The 21,774-nt window shown below is 35.7% G+C and overlaps 1 protein-coding gene across 2 annotated transcripts in view; it reads right to left on the reverse strand.

Annotated features, from left to right (window-relative positions):
* Positions 1-3,061: 3,061 nt before the first annotated feature.
* Positions 3,062-21,774, reverse strand: part of asic2 (acid sensing ion channel subunit 2) — a 359,162-nt gene continuing 340,449 nt past the window's right edge. For both annotated transcript variants that reach the window (XM_088906387.1, XM_088906386.1), the window contains exons 3-10: positions 19,706-19,833; positions 13,310-13,460; positions 11,943-11,999; positions 7,663-7,816; positions 6,657-6,748; positions 4,708-4,787; positions 4,411-4,479; positions 3,062-3,753 (exon numbers count right to left, since the gene is read on the reverse strand). In XM_088906387.1, coding sequence (XP_088762513.1) covers positions 3,652-3,753; positions 4,411-4,479; positions 4,708-4,787; positions 6,657-6,748; positions 7,663-7,816; positions 11,943-11,999; positions 13,310-13,460; positions 19,706-19,833 — 833 coding nt within the window. In that variant the 3' untranslated portion in view covers positions 3,062-3,651. The remainder of the gene's footprint in view (positions 3,754-4,410; positions 4,480-4,707; positions 4,788-6,656; positions 6,749-7,662; positions 7,817-11,942; positions 12,000-13,309; positions 13,461-19,705; positions 19,834-21,774) is intronic.

A 21,774-nucleotide genomic window follows, 5' to 3' on the forward strand; every position in this document is an offset into this window, starting at 1 on the left:
GACATTCAATATCAATTTTCAGTCTTTTCCAGGAATACAGGTGTCACAGGCATGTGTCATAAATGTTGGTTTCTTGAGGTTGTTTTACAAATAGATCAAGGTTTATTTGCTGTGCAAAGATTTTAGGTCTCTTTTATCTCACAGACATCATCTAGTAAAGCTTCAGTTCTTTGCAGCATTGTCAGGGTTTGCTCAAAGAGTTTATGTGCATTTCTTAACAGAGGCTCAAGCCAAAAATAATTGATAACATCATAAAATACATATCCTATCACCAGGAAACTTTCTGAATAGATTCATCAAGATCCATCAAATGGATTTTCATTTGATGTTAAAATTTCTACAGAACATGCAGTGATCATTAAAAATGGCATGTCTCAAAAGTATATTTTGTAAGTCTTTACTAAATGTTGGTAAGAATACATTAACTACAAGAAAAATAAGATGCCTCTGGTCTTTCTTCCTGCTTCAATATAACAATATAATCTCTGGTCTGTTTCTTTATACTGTATACTTTATACTGTTTCTTTATACTGTAGATCTATCTACAGTATATCTTTGCTAAAGTTTGGCACCTTCTTTCATGTGCCAGAAGCTTCTTGTGTACTTGTATAAAGATGCACCTCCTAATGTCTGTTGTTTAAATTGCATTTACTGTATGTCCTCTGGGGTTACAATTCAGGTGGGGAGTGTTCATGCTGAGAGACGTGCCTCTAAAGTTGGTACAACAAGTGGTCTGGGAACAGGAGATAAAATGCAAGCGTGAGCCCTGAGCAGCACATTCTAAGCTGACAGCTTATCAAAAGTCAAGGTTTAGATTGGCTATTTCAGACCATTGTAGGTCTTGGCACTAAGTTGTTCTCCAAGTTTGGTCGCCCTTTAATTGAGTGTGATTTCTTTGTAAAATGATTTCGGTAAACATAAATTTCTTATTATATTCTGCTTGGTTGCACCATCAGAGAAATCAAATAAGCAGGTTAGGCAAGATCATCCCTTTTTAATGATTTCATAGCTATATCTTCCAAAAAATTCATACATGTATTTTGTAACTATTACAAGCTTTACCTTGAACATTTTCTAAGTAGCAACATGTGAGAGTCTGGATGTACCCTGTATGCTTTGTGATGTTTCTGTAACACCTGGGCAAGCCTGAGCTCTCACCATGATAATTGGTCGCATTCCTATGAGGACTCAAACACCTTCCAGTGCCGTGAGTACATGATCAGGAAGGCAGCCTGTGCTACCTGCCCCACTTAATGGGTAACTGCTTATCAAAGCCGGATAACTCTCTATGACGCTCTGTCATTTGGATATTGCCCTGAGAGTCTCTAAGTGTCTCTTGCATGACCCCGTCTGCCTGTGCCAAATGCAGTTTTCTGTTCAGATGCGACTTCATGCCTGTACCTGACCATGAGTCTGCATTGCCTATATTCAGTGTGCTGAGCAGCTGGTGACTGCATGTACAGCATGCCCTCTGCTCTGCTCTGGTTGCGCAGCACATCCTCTGCCCCTCTGTGCACTTGTTTTCATCCGGACATAGCAGTTGGATTCCTCAGCCTAACTGTTATCTATAACACTTTCATTTCATATTTTGGTCATTTCACTCATACTGTTACTCAAGTAGCCATTGTGGACATTTAAATGAAGTGTAAAAGTTCTAAACTGTACCTTACTTAACAAACACCAAGCTACTTATGTATTGTTTCATATAAAAAGTTAGTGGTCATAAAATTTGGATCTCACCGAATGACAATCTGAGCCTCAGCAAGCTACAATAAATAGCTTGAAGAGATATGACTTGTGCTCCACAGGGTTTTGAAATGTGTCCAGGTCCAGTTCTTTCCATCCTTACAGCAGGATCTCCTGCAGATGAAGTGAGCTTAACAGCAAAAGATATACTTTCCATCAGCTTTCAGTAAGATTGATTCCAGGACATACAGTAGTTCAGGTCAGGTCAGGGAAGATGATGGAATTGTTTCACATGCTCCAGAAACCAATTTCTTACCAATAAGAGTCTCATTCAACAGAAAGCCCATATTATTTTGGTCCTTGAGTGTACAGTATATCTGAGTCCTGTTTTCATTTGCTTATTGCAAAGAGTAAGAGATTGACCGAGTTTCTTACAAATAATTTCAATTAGAACTAGACATATTAGGGGAACCTATGCTTAGCTTAGGGGAAGGTTCTTAGCTGACCTGTAACTAATTTAACAGTCTTTCCTATGGGTCACACCTTCATGGCCTTTCCCATTCTCATGCTACTTCTGTACATATTAAAATAGTTGATGCATAAATCTATGCTGATGGCTAACTGAAAGGGAGAAAAAACATTCGATTGGAAATAAGAACAAAGTATTGAAAATAGATGTTATCTGACCTGGTTATAGTTATCATTCATTGACTTTCTTTGGGATATACTGTACTGTTAGTTCACATGTCCATGAGGACATTGATTAAAGCACGTTTTCCCAAAGCAAGCCATTACTTTCCTATTTATTTTTTTCAGGATCCCAATGATTCCATCAAGCATTTAAGCCATAAATAATTCATGATTTGTTACGCCATATCCTAAAATGCATACTGCATTGCCATTTTTAAGCAATTAGCTTTCACAAGACAAACATGTACAGTAGTTATGCCAGCAGTTAAATCTGGTCGTCACTGTATTTAATTGTGGGAACTAATAAAGAGAAAATTAGTGGTGGCTCATTTCACAGATTCATCCTCCATTTCACAGCAATTTCTGCTCTCCATGGCACAAACATTACAAACATGTGAGAGAAATACTCACTTTTTAAGCATCGCTAACTATTTTTTCAGGAATATTTTTAAAATTATTTTAGCTCTCCTAATGAGTTAATCCAATCTTTCACTATCAAGTGATACGTACAGGGATACCTCTGTACTTGATTTCTTACTTGTTCCTAACTTTAAATAAATTCTAAGTCACTGCTGTCATGTAGTTAAAAGTACTTACAACCCAGAGAGTACATTTATTTAATTAAACGACCAAAGTGTCACATTTTGTCACTTTTACATTAAATAAATGGCACTGCAACATAACGTTCACCACACACATTGTTTAATTGACAAGGAAAGCTGTACAGAATGGAAAACATGTCAGACAGCAGCCATAACAATATGACCTTTGCCAGGTTCCACCTGTTTTTGCTGCCAAACTGGCAAGTGGTCAACAGAATCACAGCATAGTAAGCTATACACAGTCTTGTCATAGAAAAAGAACAGTATCCAAAGTATCGACATGCAAGTGGTAGAGCTTTGTCATATAGTCGTTTAACATTTTGGCAGTAGATGTAAATAAGAGTGACTCATATACATATATTTATAGAGATATGTTTTCTTTTCTCTTTTTTTTGTACAGTACATGAAACAGATCTTTGAACAGTCTTCAAAGGAGAAGAGGAAGAAGAGGTGGAGAGAAGTCATCAGACAGCTCCAAGGTTTGCTCTGCACATACTGTAATTCAAGAGGCCAGTCCATTTCCAATGTGCTGTACCAGCGAGACCAATGATTAATTATCTGTATTTTTTAAAGCATTGTACTGCATCTTGCGAAACTGGAATCTGTGATGTTCCACTCCTTTAGTCTCTATAACAATATCTTAGATTATTGAAAACAGTCTTTTCCCCATGGGTTAGCATGCTATCTCTTCCAAGGTTCCAAGGGTTGTCTGGAGCGGCACGCTTACTGTGTGGCTGATGGCTTCTGAGTGGTTTGGCACAGGATCACAAGTACTCTGGAAAGACCGAAATTAAATGAATTGAAGTTTCTACTGTAATCAAGACTTGTCTTGGCTACTCAAACAAGTTCAAATGCATTAAGAAATTCATCTCAGCTACATACAAACAAGTGTCTGTGTGACGAATTAACCATCTAGCCTTGATGTGGAATCTGGCTCACTATAATCTAAGATTTCTTCATTTGATTAAGCTTTCTTAATCGAATTAGCTAGGCTTGTCAAACAATCCACACCAGTTTATAACTGCAATCCGTGTAAGATGTTTAGACATTGTTAATATTACGGCTCCATAAAATAAATCACCTCCTATAAACAATATGTTCCTTACAGTGATCAGTCAAACTACATTTTTTCTGATTGTTCTACATTAGCTTTCCTTTGTTGTTAACTTTAGTATAGAGTAAAAACAATGCTTACTAAAATATAGTGCTGAAAAAACAAACTATGTGAAGTAATACTCACATAAATCAGTAAAGATGTGTAATATAGACATCCCAGAGTTTTCTAGAATTAATATTTTAACTGCTTTCCCAAGCTGTTTTATTTTTTCTAAGAGGTAAACGTCTGAATTATTCATACTCTGTTATCTGAAAATCCCACAGCAAACTTAAAGCAAGATATATTCTCCCCTCAAGTTTAGTTTTCCTTTCTTACCACATTCTCGTCATGACTTCCTTCTTCCTCTTCTTTGCTGAGAAAGTCCGGCAATCTGTCTCTCAGAACCTGTCAAAGGTGTAATACAGTATATCAATTAAAACTTTTAAAAGCCGCCACTGAGAACGTAAACACATTTAATTTCAGTTTGAAAATCTTTTGCAATACACATTGACAACTAATGAAGTACAAATGCTTTGGACTGATTTAACATAGAACTTTCTTAATTATGAAATAAGAGTGTCACATCACTTGGAAAGCACTGGAGAACATCTGAGTTTACAGATGAATACTGACCTCATACAAATAGTCAAACAGTTCCAGTATTGTTAGAATGCTAGCACCAATAAACAGGCCCATCTGACCTCCGATATCACCTGTAAATCAAGAAAAGAAAAAAGAACATCTTTAGGAGAGCTCTTTTACTACAGTTGTTTTGTACTGTAGTGTTTTTGATCTGCACAAACCTCTACTGCATATTCTAATTAGAATGTTATTTATGCCACTTGTTTACCACAAACTGTATGTACTGTACAAAGCTTTACGAGGGGCTACAGAGTGGCAGAAGTGGTAAAGGGCAGACTTGTGACTAGACTTGCTACCTCTTACTTAAAAAACAAACTAGACACCAAAGTAATTACATTAAAAAAACACAGAAATGTGCTAGGAATCCAATTTAAACCAAAATGAAATACCGTGAATGAAAGAGATCTTACCCGTATTTAAACGGGCATATTGGGTTTTGGGGGTGACATAGTGTAGTAAGTCTTACTGAAGTGAGGTACTGTAGCATTGCTGGGGGCTCATCCTTATGATGAACCAGCATCCCATCCGGGAGGGGGAGTCACATGCTCTCAGTACACTGAACACTTAACGGTAACTAGGAGGAGATCTGACCCAGCTCTGTGGTTCTGCTATGGACATTTAACCTTCCTTTTACTGGCTGTTGCTTTGGACTGCTCCTTTTATCTAAATTATAGTTTTGTTTTAAAGAACGATTGATTGATTGATTGACTCGTGAAAAACTTCTACCCCACTCTCGATTGTGATCACAATGTGGCAGGACTCTGTGGTATGAATTAAGATGGAAAAGCATGAGATAGGAGTGTCATGTGCCCGGAGTACACTTTCCAAAACAAATGTGGGAAATTTAAGCAAAAATACTGTAGTTTACATCCTTTGTATCTTCCAAATGATCCTGTAAAAGTTTTTGTCCCTCTTTCTTCGGTTTGCATGAACAACAATCCCACAGATTATATGATATTCATATAATATGATGATATGACATATTTACTCTAGAGTGCTGTCATTTAAATTTAAGACTCTCCTTATTAAAATCCAAACCAATGGCACTATTGTTCTCTCTGTCTTTCCCTTAAGCTTTCATTTTTGTTATTACTGCTGTGACATTTAATTTTCTCTCTATCACTGCCACTGGCCTTATGAAACTTTATGACAGCGGATTTGCACTGTACTTTTGTAGTTTCCCATGCTTGTGCCATGCTGTTGTTTCTCTATCTTTTCGTTTTCAACTTCCTTGGATTTACAACAATTTTAAAACAAACAATCACTGTTTTACCAGGATGTACAGGATGTTACATAAAGGTTTTAGTAGTTTATCCTCATTTTCCTATAATTTCACATCTATTGGCACCTTGCTTCTTCTAAAATTGTAACATTTAATAAAAAAGCTACAAATGTGCAGCAATCAAGATGCTAGCTTTATTTAATGTATTTAAGATATTTGTGAGTGAATATATGGTCAAACAATGCAGGCCTTCATTTTAATACATTTTAATATTTTATGTTTTGGGGTAAGGCATTCCCTAATTATACTTTATTACTGTTTACTTGTTGTTACAGTACCTTGTTACAATATGACTATAAAAATTGCTTTAAGATGGCTCTCACCACCAAAAAAAAAAGGATTTAAAATTTCCTACTTCCTACTTTCAATTTCTTATTTTGTGATCTTGAAGATCCTTTCTGTTGTGCTTAAATAGTGTAGATCTTTTAAACACAGAATAAAACCTTCTGTTTTTCCTTTCTTTCCTTTTTCTTTTTAGTCAAGAGACATTGCTTTTTTCATAACTTTCTTTGTTATGTATCATTTATAAATAAAAATCTTAAAAACATAAACTTTCTTAACAGTCCTTGTGCCATAAATATTTCATTAATTCGTTTTATCATTCCATCAGATATAATATTTTTTATTTAAATATTAGCAGCAGAAACCTTATGCTCACCCAGCAAACCTGCAACTTCATATGCCTTTTTTTGCTCTATGGTTTCATAGTTCAGAGCTTCAAAAAACACATCCAGGACCAAGATGTTATCCCTGCCAGACATGAAAGACAATTTTATTGTTTATTCAGCATCAAGCTCCAGTGAGAGCAATACAGAAGAACTCAACTGAAAAGTGTCCATAATTTTAAGATGTTTTTTTCTTCTCATTTAATGTGTTCATCTTCTATCCTCTTTTTGTTTTGGATTTCTGTTGAGCTAGAAATCTCAGTCTACATGAGACTGTAGAATGTACAACTGCTCCAATTTAAAAGCTTCAGTCAGCAGAAAATTTCTAATTAGTGACCATTTAAGCTGTCCATCCATTCCCTCAGCACTTTACTCAATACAGGGCCATAGGAGTGCCGGAGCAAGGCAATATACATCCTTGGGATGCCAGGCCATCGCAGGGCATGTACGGACACAAACATGCACACATTCAATATTCTCAGAAGTCTACAAACCTATCAGCATGTCTTTGGACTGTGGGAGGAGACTGGAATTCTGGGCTCCACCCAGATACTGTAGCACCCCAGGAATTGAACTCAGGGCCCCAGTGCTGTGAGACAGCAATGCTCACCACTGCGCCACTGTGCCACACTTTTTAATTACTTGATGGCAAAATCCTTTGTTAGTAGGATATTCACAACATACCTGTAATTCCCACAACCTCGTCACACTCAGTAAGTCAGTAGGGCAAATTTAAAACATATTACTTTGTGTTTTCAAAGTTCTCTGGCAGTTAAACAACTACAACCTGAGAATAGGCAAACACCTGAAATCGAATCAAGATAAAGAAAATAAATCTACAGAAAATGAAGACCTAGTCTGGGAGGGAAAAAAAAATCAATGATTGCCTGTTATCAAAACATGACTAGGATTTACACAGTAGCACAGAAGGAAGTACTGTAACATCACATTTTTAGTTAAGAAAACGATCCAGCTTCCAAATATGTCCATCATGCTTACGAGATGTATTTTTCAGACTTGTTGAACTTCTTCTCCAGATATCTGGCAGAGGTTTTGCTTGGGATCTTCACCATGGACAGTTCCTTGTTGTACCTGGTCATGTTACAGGGGGTGCGGCAGATGCAGTTGTTATTATCCTTCTCTGAAAGAGTTGCTGGAAGAGGAAGTGAAATGAATGAACAGTGTGGAAATAAAGGTCCTTTCCCTTTGACTAGTGAATAAATGAGTCATCACTGTTCAGTAGGTTTGCTTGATTTTCTTGCCTACAGTCATATTGGTTTTGAAAATAATTTTGGTGCATTACAGGGCATTTTCTAAAGTATTCCAAGGCTAATCCAGTGAATTACTGATAAGCAAATTGTTAAAAAAATAATATCAAAATGAAGAGATATAATGAAGCTTATATAAAGTCATTTACAAGGTTTAATATTTCACAGTGATCATATTAAGTCTATCTTTAAAACTTGTCTGATTTGAAACTCACATTTTCCTAATTGTACAGGTCTGTCTTCTGATATAGCTGTATTTACTTCACCTTTTACATACCAACATAAGAGAGTGCTAAAGCAAAAATAAATTTGGCATTTGTCTTCTGTTTCACTGAATTACATCATACTGCACATACAAATTATATGAATTGGAATTCACTCCCTCTTTTACATATCAGGTTGTCTGATGATCCAGGTTGTGCATGTGTACAGTGCGTATCAGTGTATTTTTTGCCCAGTTTCATACAATATCATCAATACAAATGATGATTAAATCAGACTAATACAGAAGATTAGATCAGATCAATATTTACTGTAAATCTCTAATTAAATATATTATTTATCATGAAAATAATGGATGAATAAATTTACTAATATAAAAATAAGAAAATAGATATTAATTCTGCTCAAATATGAAGGGATATGACCGTGGTTCTCATTTATACCTCTATATTATAGAATCCAAATCAAATCATCAAACAATGTGGAAAATGTAATTCCGATATAAAGAGGACTCTTTAAATATTTTCATTGTGGAATCTATTAATTGTAATTTTTAAAGGAAAATGTGTGACAGATGAGTAAGATATCTATATCTAAGGGTTTAATTTTAAACAAAGTTCAGTTCCACTCTCCTGGGTCAAATAAACAAATTGATAGTGTTGAACCTCTTTATTTTTAAGGGGAAAAAAGTACTTGACTGATTAGAGTACAGGTGTCTCTTGTTGGTCAGGTGTTTGTTGTTGGGTAATTAATCACAAATAAAAGAGAAGTGGACATCTTAGCATCCTGTTTTACTTTGATTTCAGTCCTTCTTTGAAATTTCAATAAAATAATAAAATAGAACTTTGTTAAATAAAAGCAGGAAGCTTTGGATCTTAGGAAGAGAAAAAGTAAATCAGAACCATAGTACAGATATTGTTAAGAGTTTGGAATGTACTGACAAAGAAAGAAATAAGTGGTCTGTTTACCAATCAAAGACAAACTAGGTACTGTAGGACAAGAAAAGATATACACAAGATATACTGCAAGATATATACTTTTTATCAGCAATAAGACCATAAAAGCCCAAAGATGAGTTAGAAGAATTTTATGGACAGAGGATACCAAGATAAATCTTTAAATAAAAGTACTTATGGTAGCCTCAGAATAAATTCTGGAGTTTACTGAAAAGTTTGAGAGCTTATGTACAAGAAATTGTTTCCATAATATAGGGAAGCTGCTGCTCATCAGAAGGCAAAAAATAAAAAAATCTTCAGATTTAAATTGGAATGAACATGCATTTTACATACTGACGAAAACATTGAAGTCAGACCATACCAAGAACTGCAGCAAAAAATGACTGCAGCAAAGACTTACCCAAAAAAACATATGCCCATGTTAATCTCATGATCATAACTATACATTAATATACGTTATACGTTAATAAAAAATAATTTTATTTCATAGCCTAATACTTTTGGAAGGCAAGTCATTCCTGCTAGGTATTGAATACATTATCTTTCATTTTTGATAAGATCTTCTGCAGAAGCCAGCTATTTCAGAACAGCAGTTAATGCATATGATTGTCATACAGTACATTTAAGATTTTGACATGTTTTAGATTGAGACCATTAACTAGCCCTAACGATATTTACCTAAAAAGCATCTTTTCACATATTACTTTGCTAAATGTACATAAATAGAAGAAATGGCAATTTAACAAAAGATCTGGAATTTTCTGCACTGTGGAATTATATATCTACAGTACGTCAGCCTCATTAAGGTCCTTCCAATTCTAGCCCTTTCAAATGTGGCATATATGCAACTTGGAAAATATAAAGTACCTCTCAAAATGTGTGGTTTTAATGGAGTACCTCCTTCACTCCTTTACTCATGGAGGCCCACCTTTACTTATCAGATTTTTGACATAGCTCTACAAAAGCTGCCTATATTTAGCCTTGAAAATGCCAAGTTGGAGGACTCTGTCATTTCTATGCTCCACTCTCATTTTCTGACTGTGAAAAAAATGAGCAGTGAAATAAAACAGGCAGGCAAGACCATATTCTCATGAAGGTCATCTAAAAGGTAAAAGCTGTTCTTCCAACCTTCAAGTGTAATTTTAAGAATGTGACAAGCCAACATCTATACACCAGTTTTCAGAATTTCTTGAAGTTTCATTTTGCTTTTTTCTTCAATAGGCAGTCATTTTGACCTTGAGGGCAAGCCATCCAAGCTATAAGACAATGGTGTAACATACTCATTTTTCACTTCAGACGTGTAGCTAAAAATACATTAAATTATTTTTTACTCCATACAGAGGCTGCTTAGCAACTTTTAAGACTGATTGACCATGTAGTGTTCTTTGTTGTGTTCAAGACTGAAGACAAAAAGTAAACCTTGCTTCTGGTTATATGGGAATTGAGGATATTTAAGAATACCTGGGACCAAATGACTTTTTGAAATTTGCTTTGCTGTAGTTCCCTTCTTTTGGACTAATTAAACACATAGACACTGTCTATATGTCCTACAAGGGTTTTTACTTCAGTAATGGTTTAACACAAAAGGCAGTTTTGGTGGTCTGGCCCGATTCCAGTGTGTGTTTTCTGCCAGTTGTAGAGGCAGGAAGGTAACAAGCTGCCATGAAGGCTATTCAATGATGTCAATAAAAATCTAAGATGATTCAGAAAGAAATGTCTTGGTAGAGGCAAAAATCACTGAAGCACAAAAGATTGGCTTCCTTGTAATCAAAACTCTTTGACACTAATGATGGTCAATAGAAAGTGAACTGATGCAGAGCTCTTTTTCTGAGTTAAATCATGACCAGATAAGCAATGCATTAATAGACATTGGCCATAATTAGGGCAGGAAATTCAATATGGACTCTGACTTCCACTCTTTTACCACTATAAAAAGCCTCATTGCAAATCTGTAACTCTTTCTGTATGTTTCATTACACTGTTCTCAAATATAATTTTACAAAGTGTTATACACCTTAGTAGTTCTAGTAAGATCAGCTTTAAATGTTTATTGGCTTGCTACTGATGATGCAGGTGAGCTCATAAGCACAATTTTCCTCCTGGTATGTGATTCCACTCAATGTTGCCTTTCGAGGAATAAAATTTCTCACTCAAGAATCAAAAGAAACATTTGATTGTGAGATATATTACTGTCAAGGAAGTTTCTGGGAAGAACAGGCCAATTGCTCCATCTATCCTATTTGTTACAAAAAAGTAAAAAGTAGTCAGATTTATCTAAGGATCTCCTCTTGACATTTCTTGAAATAAGCCAGGCTATTGGCTTTGACTTTGGCTGAGTAGCTTGTTCTATATGCCCACAACTCGTTCTGCAATGAAGCGCCTTCTTAAGTACTGGAGCTATCTGTTACTCTTAGAGAACTTCTTTTCCTTTATTTATCTGTCCAGCGTATGAGAAATAAGGTCCTATTGTAGGTGACTCTACAACAGTCATTGATGCTTAATTTATTTATTAGATCCTATGAGCTACATTGGGTAAAAATGTTAAATTGCACTACTATGATAATAGAAAAGCATCTTCCTTTGTATCTGAGCTTTTAGCTTAACATTTACTTAATCATTCATGATTTGAAAATAGCTGGGGATTGGAACTGTGGAAGTGAATGAGACTGAGCAGCACTTCTCTACTGTCAAAAGTGTTAAAACAGCTTTCCCTGGATGAATCCTGGGAGTTGTTAACTTTTCCAGTGTTTATACAGTATGTTCCATATGTCGGACTGCATAAACAGTACATTTGCATATTTGCACTCGTGAAGTATTGGTTGACTTAACTTACCTAATGCTGGCTCGGCACATTCTTTATATTGCTCAGGTGTACAGAAAGGAGCGTCACCTTTTAAAAAAGAAAAGGGGATTACTAAACACCTGTACCAAATCAATCTAAAAATTGCCATTTTATATTTGTATAAAACTACACAACGCGTATATAAAAAAAGAAAATTAAAACAGGCCTGTGAAATGGGAAATTGCAGTTTTACTGTATAGTATTAACCAATTTCTTCATTTACATGGTGGTAAAACGGCTGCAATACTGAGTTTGAACTAAAACACTTGATTTCACACTTCAAATGCAAAGATCAAAGGCTATCTTTACTGAATATGTTTATTACCCATTCAGCTTTAAAATTCAAATAAATGTAAAAACTTAATTCTAAATACAGTATGAAAGAAAACTGGTGAAAACAATACAAAAAACAGAAACCCAACTCATAGAATTACACCACTAAAAAAGCAAAAATGTATTTTTAGTAATTAGAAGTAACAATGACAATCTTTCACTAACACCAAACAGTGAGAAAATGTTATATTCAAACAGTAAGTGTTGAATTGTGCAGTCATTTTGTGACCCTTACGTGTACACAACCATAGTGCACATTCATCACCTTTTCTGCTTACTGTATATCTCTTTGAGCGAGCTTGCTATTTTAAATACCACATTTTTATTTCTAGGGATACTGCCCTTTAAGGAACCAGATGAATCTTATAGTTTTAAAATCTGCATTAAAACTAAATGGAAGGGCAGTCTTAATTGTTGGAGTGCTCTAGTCTGTGTTTTGACTTCAGGAAGACCACATTTATTAATACAGTCTGCTAGTATATTGTAAGTATTTTAGTGCTAAATCTAAACACATAATTTCTAAGGTTTAGATCACTTCCATGCTATATAAGGTCAATTGTTCTTTAGTTTTGTTGTTTTATTTCAATTTTTACCTCCACTGCTCAGCTTTGTAAAAAAATACAATAAATGAAAATTCACTGATGGCTTTAGCTCAAGGTCTGTAGTCAGCTTTGGGTGTAAAAGACTTGAATTTGAATGAGCCTAGAGATATCATGTTTAATTCGGCTACTGCCATGGATCAGTCAAATCTTTCTGATTTCTTTTTCTTGACTCTTGCAGTTTGTTTACTGTATTTTATTATTCTACTTGCACCAGGTTTATTGTTTTTTTTTAGCAGACGTCTTTATCCAGGGTAACATTGAGTGTTCATAAAGTCTTACATTCGACATAGGACATAGGAACAAAGAAACAATGAGATGACAGATATGATTGCAGCTGTTTCTAACACTAGGAGACAAAGAGCATTAGAAGTCAGCTGCTGTATATGAGCACAGCCACTGAAAGGGAAAGCCATCTATAATTACCTGGCATATGTACCATCTTGCAGTTGCAGTTCTCCACAATATATTTGGTTTCACACTCAATTCTGCAGGCAGTAATGCTGTAGACCTGGTAAAAACCTGAATCCAGGGGACTGGACTGGCAGTCACCCCAGGGCGGAGGCAGATATGTGAGCTGCAAAAAGACAAATGCATCAGGAAGGGAATGAGAGAACAGATCTTCTGCCAGAATGTGAAAATGTTGAAAATGTACGGATAACACTTGCAGAATATTGTTATAAACCTAACCTATAGTGATTTCTCACCTACCAATAAAAAGGTAATGAAAATTGCAAATATTTGGAGATCTTGTTTTTCAGTGTAAGTATGTATTGAATACAAAACGGCTACATCTCAAGCAGTGTTGTGGCAGCTGAAGTGTCAAAGTTTTGCACTGTTTGGATCTGGAAACAATGGGCAGAACATACTGTACTGTAGTGTTTGCTGAGCTTTTGGGGCTCTGAGAGGCAAGTTCAATTCAAATCAAAATACTTTATTCATCTCAAGGGGGCAGTTTAAGCATCAAGCAGTGCAACATACTGTACAGTGTACAACACTAGACAAAACAAGAAAAATACATTGCGTTATAAAAGTATACATAGGTATAACAGCAAACGGACCATAGAAGTGATTGAAAGTAACAGTGTGTAGCATTAGGAACGTATTACTACTGTACATGCACATTTGTGTGGGGGACATAATTTCTTTTTTTAGTCTTGCACTGTGGACAGCAAAACAGCCTTCCTGAAGGCAAACTAGTGAATGATGTGAGGTGGGTCTTCAGTGATGGCATAGGTCTTCCTCAGGGTCGGCTGTGCCAGGGGTCTTAAAGGCTCACCAGTAATTTTGAAGCTGAGGTTTACAATATTTTGAAGGTGGTTTTTGTCTTTTTGACTGAGCGAAGTGAACCAGCAGATAAAAGAAAAAGTTAAATAATTTTGACTAAAGAGATATAAAATGTTGTTACTTCAGTAAGATACAAAAAGGATGTTTAAAATTACAGTACTAAGAACTGTATGATTCACTATGTGAATAAATGTCAGCTGCTGATTGTCAAAATAACCCCGCTGTGTTGTGATCTCTTCTCTGTGGGGCTCTTTTGATATCACTTTCAATTTGTTTTTCCTGTCATCTCACATCAGAGAAGGTTTCTAAGGTCAGTAAAACTTAGTAAACAAAAAAATGTTTATTGTAACTTGTAAAATAAAATCTAACAAAAGAACACATTTCACACAGTAGGATTTTATATTATTTTGCAGCATAGTGCAGTATATACAGTATATACTGTAGTTTTTATGTTGTATTGTACTTTTGCAGACATTCAGAGTGAGCTTGTCGAGGCTTAGTAATTTTAAATTCTGACAAAGTACAAACATAAAATTACAATCTTAAAATTATCTTTTTAAAGACATTGGAATTTAATTATTACAGTAATCCAACAATTCATCATGGCTCAACATGTTTGTAAATTTGTAGAATTTGTAAAGCAATTATAACACACCTGGAAGAGACTTTTGGTAAGAGTGTTGCACTAATAAACTTCAAATTAAAACTTATTTACACAGTGTCAGTCACACTTCAGTTTAGGAACTGGACATGGAAATTTTTAAATGAAAACAATTTAAACCATTAATATAACTAAATGATGATGAGTGTTTTTTTCTAAATAATTGTGATTTAACAATACTATAGGTTAGTTGCTACAAGGTTATTACTGCTATATTAATGTTCTATAAAGTGTTTGTAAATGCCATTTGCATTTTGGAAACTAAAGTGTTACAACTGTCTCTGCTTTTTTGTATTTTAAATCAAAATTTAACAATATAGTACCTGTCTGTATAATACCACCTGTCTGAATACAATTCAAAATGCAGGCCCTTAAGCAAAATCTAGAAATACAGAATGTTCTGTACCAAAGATTTACTCTAATGAATTTTAAGAACTGCATTACAATGTATTTCAGAATGCTCACTTAATCATTCTCATGTAGCGTACACCATACAATTCAGCAAGGTTCCAGCGTTGTTAGTGATTAAATTTTGAAGAAGACTTTTACACTTAATTCTTTAATTTTGCCACCTGTATGGATCCAATTCAGAATGCAGAGCTTTGCGTGACAGTACTCAGTCAGGCTTCATCTACAAAGCTTTAACTTAGTAAAAGAAACAAACAGGTTGTCCTGTGCTGTTTGTGGAGCTTCATGTTCACTCAGCTGTGAATCAATGGGACCTGACAGGGCTTCAGTTAAAACTTGGCCAACAAAAAAGCAGGATTTTAAATGCTAGACAGTTCCTGAATTGGAGGAATAATTCCATACTGGAGTAAATGTTCCATCCATCCATATTCTAACTGCTTCTTCTAATGCAGGGTCACAGGGCAAGCAACGGGGGCAAGGCGGGGTACACACCAAAACAAACACACTCCCACCAGGGCCAGTTTTCCCAAAAGCCAATTAATCTACCTGTGTGAGTTTGGACTGTGGGAGGAAACCAGAGCATCCAGAGGAAGTCCACATGAACACAGGGAGAGAATACAAACTTCAAGCAGATAGCACCCTCAGTCCAGGATTGAACCCAGGGCTGCACACTGCGTCACTGTGCCATCCGGAAGGAGCATTTGTTACATGTTAAAACTTATTTTAGGAACCACAAACAGGTAGAAATATGAATATCTCCATTTTCATGTCAGGACACGGAAGTCGGCTCTTTTGTAGCAGTAATCAAGCTCAGTGCTGTAAAAGGCTTGCAACACAAGGATCAGAGACATATCAGTCACTACAGCTAGAGGCCAGCACTTCTAACATTTCTAACATGACATCAACAGCATGAGTATGAATGGGGTGCCTTTCTGGCATTTGATTAAAAATGAGAGATGTTCTACAGCACTGCAAAATCAGCATAGGCTTTGATCTTCTAATACAGAAGGAACAGTACCACCTTCAAAAGTGGATCACAATGTACAGATCTTGATTATCACAAGGAAGGCCTGCTTCTGAAATAATATGATCAAAGTTAACCTTATAAGATCTGGTAAATTTTGTAAGACCTAACTGTGAGCTGCACTCATTATGTGTGAAAAGAGTGCCGCATTTTTGTTATGACTCCCCCAATGACAACAAATGCTCAGCATCTCTAAGAGCCTTGGGGTTATTGTTTAGCTTTAATGCAGGCAACAATCACATTCTACCACACGGTTGCATTTCAAAGATTTTTACATCACAGGAAAATAGATTCCACTATGTCTTTCCTAGCAAAAAGCAAGAAATGTTCAATGTTTCTTTCACAAAGTCATGGTAATGTTAACTGATTAATCCATTTTAAAAAAAACAGAAAACATTTCCAACTGTTGCCTTTCTAAGATTAATTTCTGAATTCAGGAAACATGATATTCTCAAGTAAAGAAAGTTGCTTAAAAATTATTAGGCCAGGCTCCTTTAGGGTTAATGTTTTTTTTATCAACTAATGCAAGATTGCAAAGATTTTATACACGGGTATGGTTCTCCATTCAATGAGTATTATTCCACCTAAGATCAGTTGTGGTAGATTCAAGTGGTAGCTGATTCAAGTGGTAGCTGACAGTGACAAATGTGTCAAACCAGCTATCTATATACTATACAGTAGGTGTTAATCACTTAACATTTGGTTATACAGGGGCAGTATATAATTTCCAACCCAGAATGAAGCAAAAAGTCATCAGTGATCTTTGTAATGTAAGGAGAACTATTACTATATTGAAAGATTAAGGGATTATGTTGATTTTAGTGCTGATGTATCTCAAAATAGCATCAAAATGCTCTCTGTATTGCTGCTTCCAAAAACAATCTAAATCCAAACCCCACATTAACAGGCAATTATGATTAGATGTCTGCTTCAGTTTCCTCCCAAAGAAATGCTGGTTAGGATTGACTGGATATTCCAAATTGTTCTTTTCTGACGGGGATTTATTCCTAGTATGATCAGTACTGTTTATGTGACTGTAACAGAACCAAAGAAGTGTGAGTTCAGCAGCCTTCTCTCAAATTCTCAGACATTAAAGAATGCCTTAAGTATGTCAATGTGTTAAAATAATGTTCAGATACTCTGCACTATAATAATAATGTTTCCTATAATAAATGCATTAATAAAAGTCATGGGGTTATATGCAAATTATTTTGTAGATTAAGAACACTCCTCAGCACAAATAAGAAGACTATTCAAAAACCTAACTTAAAAAAATCAAATGGATGTGAAATGGAGGCACACTGTGAGAGAATAATTTCCGCTTGTATTCTAATAATTTCTATGTACCCCAGAAGAAATTCTTAAAATTGAAAATGAAAAAAGTATCAAGTATTTGAGATCAAAAAGGGAGCCCCCACCTCCTCTCTTATAAGATCAAATATTTAACTTTGATTTAAGCCTGAGCTATAGCTGTAAGGTAGAGTGCAGTAAGAGAAAGGCTTGAATTCTATATTCCTGATGAAATTTCTTTGTCAGGGATAAGGCTTATAAATTACTGCACAAATAATAAGACTTAACCTTTTTTCAAGCTGAAATTGTTTGCTTTTCCTTTCTTCTCTTTAAGTGGGGCCTAAGTTCATGGTTTGAATAGTGTCCTGGTATGGGAGACATTCAGGTGGGAGGAGGTGACTCAAGGTTTTAATAAATGTGTAAACACAAGAGAATGACAGCTCAACAATGCAACAAAGATGTGGGGGAAATTAAAGGCAGATGTATTTTAGACTTAAATTCGGACTTAATTAAGTGCTACCTTGTGGAGAGTCACAGGTGTCTGTAACAATACTACCACACAATATACTGTAGTACACATGAGTCCTATTAATTATCTGCTCTCGTTTGCAAACTTTCCTTTATTCTTATATCCTTAAAACACTCTGGAAATGAGACCAAATGTGAATGTCACTTAGATGAGTGCAATTGTTTAATTAGTACAAAAACATGCATTGAAGTATAATTTAATTTAGAGCTTTTGTACAAAACCGTACATAGTCAACCATTTGCTAGATGTTTTAGCTGTACTTCACGTTATTCACACTGTGGATAGTGCAGCAAGCAGCTCTGAAGTACTTTCAGATCATTTTAATCTGAGATGCAGAATATGTAAAAAAAAGCAGAATCTTAAAGGATGTGATATAATCGATGCATTAATGAAGATGTTAGAAAAGATATTCACTTCCTCAGAAAAATGTAGTCTTGCGTCCTTCAAACAGGCGATCATTTAAAAATTCTTTGAAATCCTGCTGAGCCCCCCTGCATGAGGAGAAGAGGGGTTCAGCAGACATTAGAGGGAACAAAATGCATATTTCATCCATGCCTCGGGTCTCAGAATACCAGAAAGTATTTTAATTTTTTAAAACCTCTGAAAAAGATCCTCACAGAATCACAGCACTGCTTGAAGTATTGCAGGGTCAGATTTAGTCATTAGAAACTGTTATCTTAGACTTTAGCTCCTCCAAAAGAGCTTTGTGTTTAATGGTTCATAAACAGATATTTATGATCAAATTCATTAATTCATTCATTCATTATTATTATTATAAGCTATTAAGTGTTGGTTGGTTTAAATATTTTGGTTGGTGGCAGAAATTAATTTTGCAGCCAATTTTTGAAGAATGTCTTCTGATATTGCAGAAACTATTTGGTTGAAACAATGTTATCAAAAATGGTGTGGTCATTTTTTCGTGTCTCAGTCGATCCATTACTCTGCTCTCCTCCCCACTGAGAGCTGGTGTGTGGGGAGTGTACTGGCGCACTATGGCTGCCGTCGCATCATCCAGGTGGGGCTGCACATTGGTGGTGGTGGAGGGGAGTCCCCATTACCTGTAAAGCGCTTTGAGTGGAGTGTCCAGAAAAGCGCTATATAAGTGTAAGCAATTATTAATTATTATTAAACCACAGAGAAAAAACTGCAACACACTTCAAACGCTTGTAGACTCTGCTTACTCACTCTGTTTTGTGAGAAACAGAGAGAGAGGGCAGTAGAAAATATGAAGCAAAAGGGAACAAAAGAGAGTGTATGAGAAAGGGAGTGGTAGGTGACATAAGAGCATCCAGCATAGTGGAAACCTAGTGGGTGAATAGTATACGTTGCATAGTGAGAGTTATTAATACAGTATATTCTAATTCTGTTGACGTGAAGTAGTGGAGCTGCTGTTTAGTTTAGTGTAGCTGTTAATTTGATTATTTTGGTGTCAACATTAATAAAGCCAGAAAGCAATCTGGAATATTATTTTTTCTTTTTCATTAGCATGTAGGATATTCATTTACAAAGATCCCAATAAGCCACCCTGAAATTGGAGATCTTCCACAGGAAATGTGAATATACAGTATAAAACATGTGGATGGAAAACAGTTAGATGAATATACAAATAAATACATGCATTACTCTTTGCTCCTGTGTGGATACGAAGGTCTGGAATCCTGGAGCTACTCCAAATCCCAGTTCATGAACAAAGGGAGGTTCTGCCTGACTGTGGATTTGAACTCTCACCCCAGCTTCAAAAGTTGTCTCTTCTGTTCAGAGAAAAGAAAGTTTAAAAAATAATTAGTGCACAGCTCAAACAAAAACAGGAGCAAAACACATTAAAAATTAATTTTGGGAACTATCCAAAAATCCCTAATTACCCTGGTGGATTAAGAACCCTATCTTATATAGTGCAATTACAGTAAATGTATGTGGTTTGAAATATAGTATTTTCTCCTGTTGCTGCTTTACCTAGTTGTGATCTATGCATTGTAATAATCTTTTGTAATCCATCTATGATGGAGAAGTGTTGACAGTCAATCTGTTATCTGATACTTGGGTTCCGAATGTTTTATCTAGTTAAAGTCTTTGTTCATCAGTGCAGGATGAGCCTTATAAGAATGGAGACTGCCTAGTCAAAACTACTGTAGGCTATGCCAGTAGCATGCTATACTGTAAACTGAATGGAATTGGGTGGCACTGAGCTTGCCATAACACACTACAGAAATTTGCATTGGGTACAATCACTCTGGAGCTGTGGGATGTATCCAACTGGCACAAAAGCCATACTGTTTCATTTTATCTTCATGTCACAAAAAACAGGTGGTTTGCCGTCACGGTTGTCTTCATGTTTTCAAAATATATGGTGGGGTTGTATTAAAAAAGAGTGTTCCAAAATGATCAGCTATTCCAGTGCAAATAGGCTTAAATCTGGGAACAAAAATATTTAGTAAGACTTTCAATTTCAAATACTGTGCCTATACCAAAGCTTCATTAAGAAGCATATTTCCCTCACCAAGGGTGTGTTGACCTCACTTCATTATTCCTCCTTCTCCCTAGTACTTATTTTTCTTGCACTGAGCAGTTGATAGACATTATGATTTCCAAGGTTATATAACTTGGTTCTACTGTGACTTAAAATCTTCTGAGGTCATGTTTAAATCAAACAACCAAGAAGAAAAGATTTTGTTTTTGATGACAATCTATTTTTTGCATTTTGTACATCTGCCAAAACCTTAACCCAGTGCCTATAAGGGAAGTATCCATGAACCTTTTAAATAATAGAGTACTTGACAACAATGCCCAAAAGGTTAAATTAAGTATCTTAAATTCTGCTGTGCTCCAATTCAGTTTTTTTTTTCCACAAGACTAGCAAATGGCATATTTTAAAAGCTAGGCACACAGATTATAAAGTTAATATTTGTGAGTAGAATCTGCCCCTTAACCTTGGCGGATTACATAGCTTTAGAGGAATTCAAGTCAATTCGCCATGGGGAACATCAAACAGATTTGGATAAAAGCAAATTTCTGGATCCTGGCTTTGCAGGTTTCAGCTAGGAAGAGACTCTTCCCTCCAGCACATTCTCAGCAAATTCTCTCAGTGTCCCACGGACTGAGACACACGTGACAAAAACATCCAATTAAACCAGAATTTGGCATTTTTTGAAGCTAATCCCTAATCTGAGTAACAATGCAACTGCAGCATGACGGTTTTAATCTGTAGAAATGAATTACTTTTGATCTTCCTAATTCACTTCAGACCTTGTGCCATTTTGTTACTTTTTTCTCCCCAGGAGAAGAGAATGTTCAGTTGTGATGTATTATTTATCAGGAGTGGTGACAGGTTGAGAATGAATCTGTCCCCCATGAGGTTAGAAAACAAACAAAAGATCAGCTTGAAAAAAAAAGCACTCTTAAAAGTGAGAAAAAGTTCAGTAGGGAGAAACATGTTGATCTTAAACAAAAAAATACACTTTTCAGCATATTTCCATATTTTCTTCAAAACTTTAAATAAGTATTCTTTTCTCACTCAAACACTGACCCAGGGGTCACCTATTTCTAATCCTTTTTCTACTTCAGAATACAGGCAGTACATCAACCATCCAACCATTTTCTAACTGCTTGTTCTAATTCAGGGTAGCAGGGGAGGAGCTGTAGCAAGCAATGGGTGCAAAGTACTGTAGATGAACCCCCTGACATAACTCCACAGA

The sequence above is a fragment of the Atractosteus spatula genome, chromosome 26 (genome assembly GCF_055471065.1).
Source record: "Atractosteus spatula isolate fAtrSpa1 chromosome 26, fAtrSpa1.hap1, whole genome shotgun sequence".
NCBI lineage: Eukaryota > Metazoa > Chordata > Actinopteri > Semionotiformes > Lepisosteidae > Atractosteus > Atractosteus spatula.